The sequence below is a fragment of the Gymnoscopelus braueri genome, assembly GCF_963280865.1.
Source record: "Gymnoscopelus braueri genome assembly, chromosome: 24".
Taxonomy (NCBI): Eukaryota; Metazoa; Chordata; class Actinopteri; order Myctophiformes; family Myctophidae; genus Gymnoscopelus; species Gymnoscopelus braueri.
In genome coordinates, this window is record NC_137626.1 from 38,354,785 (window position 1) to 38,369,784 (window position 15,000).

A 15,000-nucleotide genomic window follows, 5' to 3' on the forward strand; every position below is an offset into this window, starting at 1 on the left:
TGAAAAAAACTGAATCAAAACGAACCCTTTATTACATATGTATATGTAACTCTGAGAGTGTTTAACAAATGGAAGCAAATGGACCCTTGCGGGTCCATTTGGTTCCATTTGTTATACACTCAGAGTTACATACATGAACACCGAGATTCTTTTACTGTGAATGTCTCCCTAGCTGTCAATCCTATGCACTCCCCCTCTCTCTCTTTTATTTATGTTGTGATGTGTACCCTTCCCCCCCTCTCTCTCCATCTCTCCTCTCTCTCTCTCTCTCTCTCTCTCTCCTCTCTCTCTCTCTCTCTCTTCTCTCTCTCTCTCTCTCCTCTCTCTCTCTCTCTCTCTCTCTCTCTCTTCCTCTCTCTCTCTCTCTCTCTCTCTCTCTCTCTCTCTCTCTCTCTGTAATTCTTTCTTCACTCATGTCATTCTTTCTTCCTCTGTGTCTCATTCTCTCCCGGTCCGGGCCCGTCATTTGTATTCTATTCTTAGGCTCCTCAAACTCTTTTGTTGTTCGTTCTGCTCGCCCCTTTTTTATGCCTGTCACATCTGTCTCTCTCTCTCTCTCCCTCCCTCCCTCCCTTCACCTCCCCCCCCCCCCCCCCCACACACACCACACACACCACTCTCTCTCTCTGTCTGTCTGTCTCTGTATCTCTCACCCACTTTACCTAATCATTCCCCCAAGCCCGAGTTATAGTTCGCCGTAGGGCGGGTGTGGTGTAAAATAGCCAATCGTCTTATAGATTTCCTGTTTTCCGTTGTACCGAGGTATACATATGTACATACGTACATACATACGTGTATGTATAAGTATAATAACATGATAATATCAAAAATGTATATAGCGCTTTTCTAAGTACCCAAAGACGCTTTACATGGGGGAAGGAGAAAACAACAAAAGAAACACAACTTTATTAGGAAAAACACTTAAGAAAAGGCTAAGGCTAAGGAATAAAATCAATAAAGGATTTTATGTACGGTACAAGCATAAATTAGTCATCAGAGACTGGCAGACAGACAGACAGACAGACAAGCTGACAGACAGGCAGACAGACAAGCTGACAGATAGACAAAGCTCCTTCAGAGAGTGTTTAGGTATACAGGCTTCAAGGCCACTGACTGATACTGTAAATCCTGTTACACTGGTACAAATTAACACCACACACACACACACACACACACACACACACATACACACACACACACACACACACACACACACACACACACACACACACACACACACACACACGCACACACACACGCACACACGCACACACACACGCAGAGGGATTGAGAGAGGAGGGCAGCCAGTCTGCACTCTCATTTCCACCAAGCCAAAATGTCTGAGCAAGCAAGCATTTGTCACCGTCAGTCCTTTTGTTAAAAGCTCCATTGTTTTGCTTCAAGAAATTAACTTGAACACACAATGCTTTGTTTTTTGGCAAAGAACATGAGTATAGCCCATTGTTTTAGATGTATCTTTATTTGAACCGCCGTCAGCCCTGTGGCGGCTCTATTTTGGGCATGTCATTGTACTAGGTAGGTCAAAATTTTTTCAAAAACTATTCTTTTTTTCCAAAATGGCAAGAAATTGTAAAAAAAAAAGTAAGATCTACAAGGCCTCAAAGATTTCAGAAATAGCAAAAATAAGACGATCGATCTACAAGTTTACAACGATTAGATTTTGTGGCCATATTAAACATACACATATTCACAGTAAAAAAAAAGAAAAGGTTTAAAAATGCTCAATGCATTTCAAAAATTGCTAAAACAGATCTACAAGGCCACAACGTGTCACAATTGTAGATCTACTTTCCACCATGCGACACCTTATGACAGAGTGGTTCTCAAAGTGGGGTCCGGACGGGGACCCCCCCGGGGGGGGGGGGGGGTCCTTGAGGAGTTATCTGACTGTAGCTCTGAGAGTGTACAAATGGAACCAAATGGACCCGTACAGGTCCATTTGGTTCCATTTGTACTCTCTCAGAGTTAGGGTTTTATAGTATAGATTGCAGACCCAGAGGTCCGTGGCTTAATGCATATCAAACTGGTCCTGCGTTGTCCTTGAGAACGACTGCCTTGTGAAATATGTCTTAAGTTGCACTATTGCAGTATTGCTCATTTTTTTCCAGCCCAAGGTTGGTCACATTGAATACTTTCCGTCATTGTTACTTGGCTCCCAGGGCTTCGGTGAACTGGGACCAGTGGAGGAAAAAGTACTCACATTTTGTACTTAAGTAAAAGTATCAATACCGCAATATAGAAATACTCTGTTACAAGTAAAGGTCCGGAATTCAAAATGTACTTCAGTAAAAGTACAAAAGTATTGGCATCAAAATGTACTTAAAGTACCAAAAGTAAAAGTACTGTCCCATTGTCCCATTTCAAGTTTCAAATGTATAAAAAATCTTTTCGAAAATAGCAGATCTACAAGCATTGTGAGCTTGTAGATCGGCTATTTTCAAATTGCCGAAATGTATACAGGGTTGAAGTGGTTAATGTATGTTTTGTAATAATAATCAACCAACAAAGTAACTAGTAACTAAAGTTTTCAAATAAATAGTAATGGAGTAAAAGTACAATATTTGGATCTGAGATGCGGTGGAGTAGAAGTAAAAATATTGGAAATTGGATGTACTCAAGTAAAGTACAAACACCTCAAAATTGCACTTAAGTACAGTACTTAAGTAAATGTACTTAGATACTTTCCACCACTGACTGGGACTATGTGTTTCCATGGCCATCCAACATGGCCGCCAATTCCCTTCCTGTTACAAATCCATCCACGCTTCCTGCAAGGCCATTGTCTCAAGCTCCATGTAGCCCTGCCCTTCACAAGGGTCAGAGATGCTTGAATTCCTACTGCCTCCTACACACAGAAAAAAATAAGAATGGTTCTTAAATTAATATTGAAAAGGTTACCGTGTTTCCACGGTTCACCTAAAGAACTATTTTGTTCAGCGAATGGTTCTTTGTGTTCCTCATATGGGTTCTAGAGAACCTTTTTTGTCAACTTTCTTCGAGGAACCTTTACCACTTAAACCATATAGTAGCATCCCCATTTTGGGCATGTTCTTAGCAGATCTAAAAGTGCACAATTTAAACCATACATACATAATGTCTTGATACGCATTGAACACTTGAACATTTGCCAAAAGACTTCACAAGCTTTTGCAGATTTGGTGTAGAGGACAAAAGGGGTGGCCCAAATACAGACCCCCTGGGAGAATAAAGTATAGGGTTTAAGAAGTTATCGGTTATTTAGCCCATTAAAACCAGGAAAGCATCTGTGTCATTTTAGATTTTAACTATGTATATTTATATAGCAACAAACTTTTAGAACAGTGGTGTAGAACAGTTGCTGATAAAAAATAGCAGATATACAGGCTAACAGCGTGTAACTTTGTGCCGCGCTGCAGGCTTGTACATCTGCTATTTTTAAACATTTTTTTTAAAATCTTGAAAGCATTATTTTTACACAAATAATATTTTCTGGGGGTCCCTGGCACAACATTTTCAGATGGGGGGGGGTCCTTGGTCTGAAATGTTCTTATTGGAACCTAAAAAACAGATTCTTCTCATATGGCATCACTCTAAAGAACAAGTTTCAGTTCCAGAACTTAACATTTTCTGTGTGCGGTACAAACAATAAGAACACAGACACGCAGGAAGCGCACACAGGAAGCTAGGAAGTTAGCTAGCTGACGGCACAACCCGCGCAAACAGGCCGCCATTTGTTTGTTTGGTCGCTGACGCTAATGGCCCGTGGCTGAAAGCTTGGAAGTTTATCAGTAAATATTGTGGAACTAACGGCGGGGTAAAATCCACCAAAATGCATGTTTAGATAACGCTGGAAGCAATTTATACATTTACATTTGGCGAGATTTGGATCTATGTTTGTGCGCAAAGGTATTTACAGGAACAATGGCAGGAAAAGCAATGTGACTCAGTTGTGTGTGTGTGTGTGTGTGTGTGTGTGTGTGTGTGTGTGTGTGTGTGTGTGTGTGTGGTGTGTGTGGTGTGTGTGTGTGTGTGTGTGTGTGTGTGTGTGTGTGTGTGTGTGTGTGTGTGTGTGTGTGTGCGTGTGTGTGTGTGTGTGTGTGTGTGTGTGTGTGTGTGTGTGTGCGTGTGCGTGGTGGGGGGGTGCTTCCTAACCCTACGAGGCCCTCATACCACATTCATCACGTAATTACATGAACAAAGTTAAGTTTGAGTTGTACTTCCGTCACACGCTGAAAATAGCCGATCTCCAAGCTTAGCGACACATCGGATTCCCACGCGTCACGTCCACAACGCGTTGTGAGTTTGTAGATCGTCTACACATGGATTAAAAATCAGTCGCCACGACTGATTTCGATCATTTGGATTCCATAATAGTCAGCATGTCTTCTAATATATGGAACTGAAAATAGCAGATCTACAAGCATAACACGTGTTGGGAGCTTGCTGCTATTTTCGGTTATTCGTTTCATTTTCAGATTAACCCATTAAGACCAGGAACGCATCCGTGTCATTTTAAAGGAGTAGTTCACCCAAAAAATTACTTATTTTCTATCAATTGCACACCCCATGAAGCCTTGAATTCGTTTTAGTTTTTGTCGCATTCGTAAGCCAATCATTTTATTACTGTCTCCTACCGGCTAATGTATCCGGTAGACTCTTTGTGTCAAATTATTGGAATGGGACAAAAACAAATAGCGCAGCCCTCGGTGCCGCGCTATGAGCTTGTAGATCTGCTATTTTCAAATAGCCCAAAGTATAAAATAATGGTTGCATCTTAATGCGTTAAAGAGTATTAGAAGTGGTTAAACTAGCAATAGCATACAAGTCCAGATCGAAGCATCTTCCATAAAAACATGAATGGTCTCTCGGATATTTTGATAAAAGCAAAAGGTTTAAAGCCTCAGTCTGCGATTGCTTCAACGGTTGGCTGTATGAAGAACAGCAGCAACATAGATTTAGACTGATAGTAACCTAATTATCATCATTTCACATACTTTGTTAATTGTTTAGGGAACAGAGCGCTAGTGTATTGGGGGGGGCTACGGGGGGGGCTCCTTTCATGCTGTGTCACAAGTCACGGATTGGGCCTTGGCCTGACAAAATGGCTCAGTCATGACATTTAATTTTGCTGTATTCCATTGGTCTTCAACAGGGGGGTCCAGGACCCCTAGGGGGTTGGGGGGGGGGGGGGGGTTGTGATAGGAAAGTTTCTCTTCTTTATTTTCATTAACCACTTGAACCCCAGCATCCCTATTTTGAGGGGAACATTTGCCGAAAGTAGCAGAACTACAAGCTCACAGCGCTTGTAGATCTGCTGTTTTCGGCAAACAGGTTTGGTGTGGAGGAGGGGAAAAGAGCGGAACCAAGTACAGAGTCAAAGGTCAAGTTAGCTAAGTACTGGAGGGTTTAAGCGGTTAAATGTCTGAAAATCCACTGCGAACATGAATCCGACATAGTAATAGAAAAGATTATGTGTGAACAAATAAACAAAAAACATAAATGTTCACAATAATGATGACATCGCTGTCAAGCAAGTCTATGAAGCTATTTATGGAGATCTATGAAAAAGTTTAATCTGCAACTCAGATGTGCACGATATGTAAGTAGGGGATCCCTGCTTCATCCCTGCTTCATCTCTCTCTCACCAAATTTCTTTTGAAGACCCCCTATTTCCGGTGTGTGGCACCGTTGTTCAATGAAGTCAGGCTTTATCCTGCCATAAGTTTTTAATCGATGAGACACACACATACAAACAACAGGATGAGCAAACAGTCGTGCCTTCTGACCCAATCACCTCTCCGGAAAGGCAGCTCCTATTTCCTGTTCCTGTTTGGGCAGAGGTTATCAGTGGCCCTCAGACCATGCAGGCAGACAGGCAGACAGACAGGACAGACAGACAGACAGACAGACAGACAGACAGGACAGACAGACAGACAGACAGACAGACAGACAACTGCCAGTCCAATTCACATCATCATCATTAGGGCTGAACCATCAATTATCTTCTTAAAAATTTTTTATCGATTACTTTTTTCTATTAATCAAATAATAGAGAAGTGTCTTTTTCACAAGTTGTTTTATAATAATAATAATAATAACGAATCAATACAAACAAAAATCGAATACCATTTTTATATTTGACTAATTGACTAGGCTCCCTATTGAATACGTGTCACACGAAATTAGCTAAAATAGCCGATCTATAAGCTCACAAGGTGTCACATACCGACACTGTGAGCTTTGTAGATCCGCTATTTATTATACATTTCGAAGGAAAAAAAGATAAATCAAACATTTTGCCCCCCAAAATGATATTAAAATTGATTACCGATTATTATGGTTTTGTTTAAATAACTGTAGCACCCCTAATAATCACCACCATCATCATCACTGTCTATCATTCATCTTAAATTAGGGATGGGTCAGAATAAGCGCGTCACTTCGTGCAGCTTGTGCATAATATCGTTGCTGTCCGGCAGAAACTCCATTTTGACGCTTTTGCGTTTTTTTTCTATAAATCAGTGCTGTTGAACACCCTTTACGTCTGTGTGTTGGTAAAAACAATATTGAACCAATGAAAAGTATTAAAAAGCGCTTCTGACAAAACCAGCTAACTCCATTGGATCCTCAAACTTTCTGCTAAACCAGCTAACTCCAGCAAAGGGGGGTGAGTTAGCTGGTTTAGCTGACTCCAGGCTCCACCCCTTTTGACCTCCAACCTCATTGTGAGCTTGGAGGTCCATTCAGCTGTTCTTATCAACGATGAACAAAACCTCCTAACTCTGAGTTAGCTGGTTTCTGCCGGACAGTAGAGATATGCTATTTTTGATTTATTTTTTTTTGAACATTTTTTAAATAACTCCTGGTTTATAATGCATTCGGGTCTTAATGGGCGACAGGCTGTGTGTGCCCTTGTGTTTACCTGTTCCTTAAGCCCTCGGGATTATGTCAACGAACAGTAATCCCATCTTGATCCCGGTGGGCCAGACTGAGACCCCCCTCAATCCATCAGCGCCACGTCAATCTAACTCACTCACACTAATTGTATAGTCGCTTTAGTGATTGCGTCATGTATTGCAGCGTGTCTAATGTAACTTTAACCAAAATGACAATGTTTGTCTTTGATGTATGTTTTTGGTCTGTTTTTAACACAATAAGACCGGGAACGCATCTGTGTGTCATTTTTAGATTTCTTTGGCTATTCAAAAAATAGCAGATATACAAGCTATGAGCTTGTAGATCTGCAATTTTAAAAAAAAACGTGAAAATGTGTGCAAATCTTTCAATATATATATTTTTTTTTTCTTATGTTGCTATAATATAGTGGTTCTCAAACTTTTCCATGTCAAGGACCACCCAAAATGATATGTACTTGGCTACGGACCCCCATCTCAAAATATTTTGTTCCAGGGACCTCCCAGAAGCAAAGATTTGAGTTACAAATGTTCGCTTTAAAAATATATATATTCAAAGATTTGCACAAATGTTCACGATTTTTCAAAAAAAATAGCAGATCTACAAGCTCTGCTATTTCTGAATAGCCAAAGAAATCTAAAATGACATAGATGCGTCCCCGGATTGAATGGGTCCCTCTCTAAAGTGTCTGTTTCGGTTCAGATAATATCATTTTGTACTGCCTATTGCCTTATTATTTGAATGGTCTAAGAAGTGTATATCACTTGGATTAACCTCTATCAGCCTGTCGTAGACAAAAACATTCCAAGATTTTCAAACGTGAAGAATTTTCAAATATCGGCAAAAATGGTAAAAAAAAAAGAAAACTAAAAATCAAATACATACCGGTAGTCAAAAATATCCAAAATAGCGTAGATTTATTATAGCAGCTTGTACTGTCTTTTTCTGCTGTTCCTCATTAGGAACGAAGTATAGCCAAGGGTTTAAGTGGTTAATCTAATAACTCAAACATGCTAATAATCAATAGATGAGTGGATTATGAGAATAATGGCAGGTTTCAGGCCTGCTATGGCGTGAAGGAAGGTGGGAGATTAAGCATTCTCCTCTCACAGCTGACTCCTCTCACACATACCCGTTTACCAGTTCACCTTGTCCTCCTGTAATGCACGATAAGACATATTACCGTGCTCACCAACCCCCCTACCCTCTCTCTCTCTTCTCTCTCTCTCTCTCTCTCTCTCTCTCATCTCTCTCCTCTCTCTCTCTCTTTCTCTTCTCTCTCTCTCTCTCTCTCTCTCTCTCTCTCTCTCTCTCTCTCTCTCTCTCTCTCTCTCTCTGTGTCCCTCTATCTTTCTGTATCTCTCTCTTCTCTCTGTCAATTCAAATTGAATTCAAAGAAGCTTTATTGGCAGGAGAAAACATACGTTTACATTGCCAAAGCAAAAGTGGAACAAAACAATCAAAACAAAACAATGCATGTGTTCAAATAAATATTGAATATAAATGGGAATACAATAAAAGTGTAAACAGAGCAGTGTTACATTGCAACTTAGAGGAAAGGCTATCTTACGAAACTATATATTTTTTTTACATTTTCTGTCAGAAATAGTTATACATCCGCATAGGAAAGGTTAGCTTGGTATAAAACCTTTGAAACGGTTAACAGCAGTATTTTCAATGTTTTGCATTCACTTGGTTTAAAACCTTTGCGAAAAACAGCAGCAATTTATTCAAATGTCTCTGTCTCTCTCTCTCTCCCCCCCCCTCTCTTATCTCCTCGTCCCCCTCCCCCCTCTCCCCTCCCCCCTCTCTCCAGGTGGTCTCTCTGTCTCTGTCACCGTGACGTCCAAAACACACAAGGTGGAGGCGCGGGAGAACACAGGTACCAGTGATTTCACCAGTGATGGAAGAAGTACTCTGATTACTACCACCGTGTACAACTCCTGCATTCTAAATGAACACATTAAGGCCTGAGGTTCCAATTCTACAAAATGTCTTCTTGCTGTATCAGTGGTTCTCAAACTTTTTCATGTCAAGGAAAATATGTTGTTCCAGGGACCCCCAGAGGCCAAGATTTGAGTAAGAGTTACAAATGTTCGCTTTAAAAATATATATATTCAAAGATTTGTACACATTTTCACAATTTTTCTAAAATAACAGATCTACAAGCTCATGGTGCGGCACTCGGTGCCGCACTATGAGCTTGTAGATCTGCTATTTTTGAATAGCCAAAGTATAGTATAGTATAGTTTAGTATAAAAATCTTGAAGTGTTTGAATAATTTTCATTTTTTTTATTACCCATATCATTTTGGGTCCAATTGGGGGTCCTCCATTGGGGGTCCTCCACGAACATTTTGAGAATTACTGATTTAGAAGCCATTTTGGAGGCCTCAGGTCTTAATTGCTTAAAGGGTTAGTTCACCCAAAAAATCTTATCAGTTACACACCCCATGAAGCCTTGAATTCATGGATTTTTTTTTTTGTCGCATTCCTAAGAATAATTTGATGACCGGCGGAAAGAGACTCAAAGTTGACACCTTTGAGTCTCCTACTGGAGCCGCCGCCATCAAATTATTGGCTTAGGAATGCGACAAAAGCAAAAAAATCTCCATGAATTCAAGTTCTCCATGGGGTGTGTAATTGATAGGAAAAAAAGTCATTTTGTGGGTGAACTATCCCTTTAACTAAAAGTAAAATACTGTACAGCACCAATAGTTGTAGAATGGTCAATTTCAGCATTATTGTATTATAGTAAAGTAAAAAGTACAACATTTGCCTCCAAAATGTAGTGGAGACGAATAAATTAGTAGAAAACTGTACTCAAGAGCCATTATATTCCTCTCTTAAGAGTCAAATGAACACTGAGGGTTTTGCAGTGTACCTTGATTCTTTGTGACTTTGTGATTCAGGGATAAAGATCTTGACAATAAATGAAAACAAACGTGTGTGAGATGCCTTTTTATGTTCCATCATAATAATAGTAATAAAAAGTCATATAATCTTTCCGGTCGTGTCCAGACGCGGTGCTGTCGTGCATCTTCCACACAGAGAGGGACCAGAACCCTCGCATCGAATGGAAGAAGAAAGGGAAAAGATGTGTCCTTTATCTACTTTGATGGACAGTTTAGAGGTGAGGAACACTCTCCTTCTCTCCGTTTAGCTCTTTCTGTCCATTTAACCCATTAAGACCGGCGGGAACGCGTCAGTGTCATTTTAATATTTGTTTGGGCAAAAAAAAAAAAATAGCAGATCTACAAGCTCATAGCGTGGCACCGAGTGCCGCGCTTTTTATCTTGAAAATGTGTGCAAATCTGTGAATATATATATTTTTCAAAGTGAACATTTTTAACTAAAATCTTTGCTTCTGGGGGATTCTACAAATGTCTTCTAAATCCTAACAGTTTTTTTTTTTTTTTAACTTATGTCGCTATAATATCAGTGGTTTTCTATTTTGGCCGCGGACCCCCATCTCAAAATATGTTGTTCCAGGGACCCTCAGAAGCAAAGATTTGAGTTACAAGTGTTCGCTTTAAAATATATATATATATTGAAATATTTGCAAAAATGTTCAAGATTTTTCCAAAAATTGCAGATATTTTAAATCGCTCTATATTCTGATAGTAATCATTGCTATAGAGTGTTTTTTTTTCAGTAAGCAGGGTCTTCCTGTCTCTCCAGCTCTCTATCTGACAGATAATACATGTTTTGATCAGGATACCAGTTTCATCCAAATAGTAGAGATAACTCATACAGGATATAGGATAAATGTGACATTGGAAGTGATGACACAAAATAATGAGCAGACAAAAACTGCAACTGGAATCAGTTTTAAGCTGATAAATGATCTTTGTGGGGTTCTCTCTCGTGATAGGATGAAGTTTGTAACCCACACCTGAACATGTATTTTCTGTTTATTAAAGAGCTGGAGAGACAGGGAGACTCCTGTTTCTGAACAAACACTATAGCAACGATTACTATCAATATAGAGCTTTTTAACTAAAACAAAAAAAACACGAAACAAACCTTTTATTTTGACCCAAAAATGTTACTACTTTTACATGTTCTCTTCTCTCTCGCTCTCTTTCTCTCTCACACTCACACTCACTCACACACACACGCACGCACGGCACACACACACACACACACCCACACACACACACACACACACACACACACACACACACACACACACACACACACACACACACACACACACACACACACACACACACACACACACACACACACACACACACACACACACACACACACACACACACACACACACACACACACGCGCGCACACACACACACACTCTCTCAGTGTGAGCGTGTTCTCATGTTGTCCACCAACGTCACACGATACACCACCGTTTAATTGGTCACGGCACCGCTTGTCCTTTCACCTTTGACCTTTGACCTTTTATAAAGCCACTCTGTAACAGAAGTAGCTTTAGACGGTGACATCAATGAAGAGCAGCAGGTTCTGTCACACGTGAATGATTCACGGTTTAGAATGACACTCTGCTGCAAAACACACAACTCTGGTTCCTTTATAATATTGTCTCTGTCGGGTGGAAACCAAAACAGATACTTTTCAGGAAATGTAAAAAACTAAGAAAAAAGAACGTGTGTTCCAATGGATCCAATGTTTGACTTAATTTTTCATTGTTTCTTTCTTCAAAAATAGCCGATATACAAGCTCACAACGTCGCAATGTGATGCATTGTGAGCTTGTAGATCGGCTATTTTTGCTACTTTGTGTGATACTGTAGTAAGATGAACTAGGGCATTAATTTATGGGAAGAAAAAACAACACGAAAAAATTGAATTATGGACAATATGAGGTTTCTGCCTGACGGCAGCGATATGTCATATCGTGACTTTTGGACATAAAACTTCTATCCCTATATTTAATGTTAAAGCAACCCGATCTCCAGAGATTACCGTAACATTGCACGGAACGAGTGCACTTCATTCCGTGGATAGCCGCCTCGGAACTCCCGAATTGCGTGCATATGGTACGGCGCTGCCTTGTGACAAAACCATTTCGGAGGCGCGCAGTCACAGGCGAATTGTACCCCCGTGAAGGACCACCGAGGGAGCTAAGGCGACCGAGTTGCCGTCCTGAACGGTGGGACATTCGCCTGTGCCTACTCAGCGCCGTTTGAGTTATGTACCGATAGGCACAGAATCGTAAATTTTATTGTGGGGACTGCTCTGCTTCCGGGTTTTTCCGTGTTGCGACTGGTTACGCCCACCGTGGGACTCGCCGTACATATGCACGCAATTTGGGAGTTCCGAGGCGACTATCCACGGAATGAAGTGCACTGTTCCGTGCAATGTTACGGTATTCTCTGGAGATCAGGCTGGTTAAAGACATGCTTTTTCCATACATCAATGCCCGGCCTATTCTATGCTTTTTTCATATGAAAGTGTCACGCAGAACTTCTTAAAATAGCACATCTACAAGCTCAGAAAGCATCACGATGTGATGTGTTGTGAGCTCGTAGAACAATTGCCGACATTTTGAACATTATAGAAAATCTTAGGACATTGGTTCTCAAAGTGGGGTCCAGGGACCCCCAGGGGTCATTGGGGGGGTACCAGGGGGTCCCCAGCAAAACTAGTTAATGTGGCGTCACAATCATTTTAACCACTTTAACCATATTTCAAAAACAGCAGATATACAAGCTCATAGCGCTGCACCGAGTGCCGCGCTATGAGCTTGTAGATCTGCTATTTTTGAAAAATCCTGGCACAATTATTTTTTTTGAGACGGGGTCCACAGCCAAAAAAAACATCATTTTGGGGGTCCTCGACATGAAAAAGGCTTGAGAACTACTGTCTTGGGACATTTAGGACATTTAAGTTAAATTAGGATGCCAGGTTGAAAGGGGCTAAGTGTCTCTGTGGGTTTTTATAAACACTGAACCAATGAAAAGCATTAACAAGAGTGTGTGACTAAATAATAACTACATTAGATCCACAGGAACACAAGGTACTTTTTTCCATTTCCTGAAAAGTGACGGTTTTGGACATACAATACAAGGTGTCCACCCTACAGCAGTGGTGGAAAAAGTACTCAAATGTTTTACTTAAGTAAAAGTATCGATACTGCTATGTAGGAGTACTCTGTTACAAGTAAAAGTCCGGAATTCAAAATTGAGTAAAAGTACAAAAGTATTGGTACTAAAATGTACTTAAGAGGTAGGGTAAGTGATATTTTTGGGTTAAAACAAAAAGTATTTTGTAAAAAGGTTAAAGCACTATATTCTGATAGCAATCATTGCTATAGAGTGTTTGTTCAGTAACAGGAGTCTCCCCATCTCTCCAGCTCTTTAATAAACAGAAAATACATTTTCTGGTAGGTGTCAAAATCTCAGCCAATCAGGAGAAAGTACCCATTTTTAAGCTTCATTTTTATAGTGTTCCTGTTCTAATTTGGCCTGCTCATTTCTTAGTGTCATCACTTCCAATTTCACTTGTTTAATCTATATCCTGATTGAGTTCTCTATCCTGATTGGATAAAATTGGAAATGAAACTGAAACTGAAACGAAAATGCATTTTCTGTTTTATAAAGAGCTGGAGAGACATGGAGACTCATTATATGGACAGGACACTCTATAGTAACGAGCACTATCAGAACATAGACCCATTTTGCAATTATTTGAATAATTGCAAATCACTTACCCTACCTTTAAAGTACCAAAAGTAAAAGTACTAAAATGTTTGAAAATAGCAGATCTACAAGCTCACAACGCGTCGCAATGCGACGCATTGGGAACTTGTAGATCTGCTATTTTCAAATAGCCTATGTATAAAATAGGGTTAAAGTGGTTAATGTAAATTCTATAATATAATAATTTATATCTGAAAAGTAACTAAAGTTTTCAAATAATTGTATTGGAGTAAAAGTACAATATTTGCCTCTGAGATGTAGTGGAGTAGAAGTCAAAATATTGGAAATTGGAAATACTCAAGTAAAGTACAAAAACCTCAAAATTGTACTTCGTACAGTACTTAAGTAAATGTACTTAGTTACTTTCCACCACTGCCCTACAGTGACAATTTTATGTCCCTTTCTAACCTGTGACCCTCTTGTCTGTCCTCGCCAGGCTCCTTTGAAGACCGGGCGTCCATCGAAGGGGCCACGGTGACCCTGCACAGGGTGACCCAGAAGGATGCGGGGGAGTACCGCTGTGAGATCAGCGCCCCCCTGGACTCGGTCAGTCTGGGGGAGACCAACGTCACACTCAGAGTCCTGGGTACGTCTTATAACCCCGGAGACAATGTCTAGCACAGTGGTTTTCAACCAAAAAATCATTTCAAGGACCCCCAGTTTATACAAATGTTATTATCTCTGGGACCCCAATCTACACCTTAATTTAACTCTGAGAGCGTACAAATGGAACCAAATGGACCATTACGGGTCCATTTGGTTCCATTTGTATGCTCTCAGAGTTACAGACCTGTAAGGGTCCATTTGGTTCCATTTGTACACTCTCAGAGTTACAGACCTGTAAGGGTTCATTTGGTTCCATTTGTACACTCTCAGAGTTACAGACCTGTAAGGGTCCATTTGGTTCCATTTGTACACTCTCAGAGTTACAGACCTTTAAGGGTCCATTTGGTTCCATTTTGTACACACAAAAGGAAATGCATGCATTTAAATTCAGTCTGACCAGAAGCAGAGATAAAAACATATTCCTCAACGGACATAAAAAATAAATAAATTATTGAATTAGTAGCGGAGTAGATGTAGAGGTATAGAAAAAAGGACAAACTGGAGAATGTAGCATTTCTGTCTATACTCACTCTGTGTCTCAGAGGAGGGCTGTGGACAGTACCGCCTACCAGTGACATCCTCGGTAGGCAGGTTTGGTCGTTTCAAACAAGATTTCAAAGATGTTGATTTTTATTTGTATTATTATTAATGCAAGAACAATCATTCCAAGTCATTTCTATTATCTTGGATTCCCCGTCAATGATGTCACTGGTAGGCGCGTTTCTGAACTGTCCACAGGCCTCCTCTGACTGAGACACAGACCAAGTAGACGGAAACTATGCTAACTTATAATG

At 40.3% G+C, this 15,000-nt stretch overlaps 1 protein-coding gene across 1 annotated transcript in view; it reads left to right on the top strand.

Moving 5' to 3' along the window:
* Positions 1-15,000, top strand: part of jam2a (junctional adhesion molecule 2a) — a 60,453-nt gene that overhangs the window by 17,572 nt on the left and 27,881 nt on the right. Inside the window, 4 exon segments of the mRNA XM_080422233.1 lie at positions 8,732-8,797; positions 9,936-10,000; positions 10,002-10,047; positions 14,037-14,186. Of these exon segments, the coding sequence (XP_080278359.1) occupies positions 8,732-8,797; positions 9,936-10,000; positions 10,002-10,047; positions 14,037-14,186 (327 nt within the window).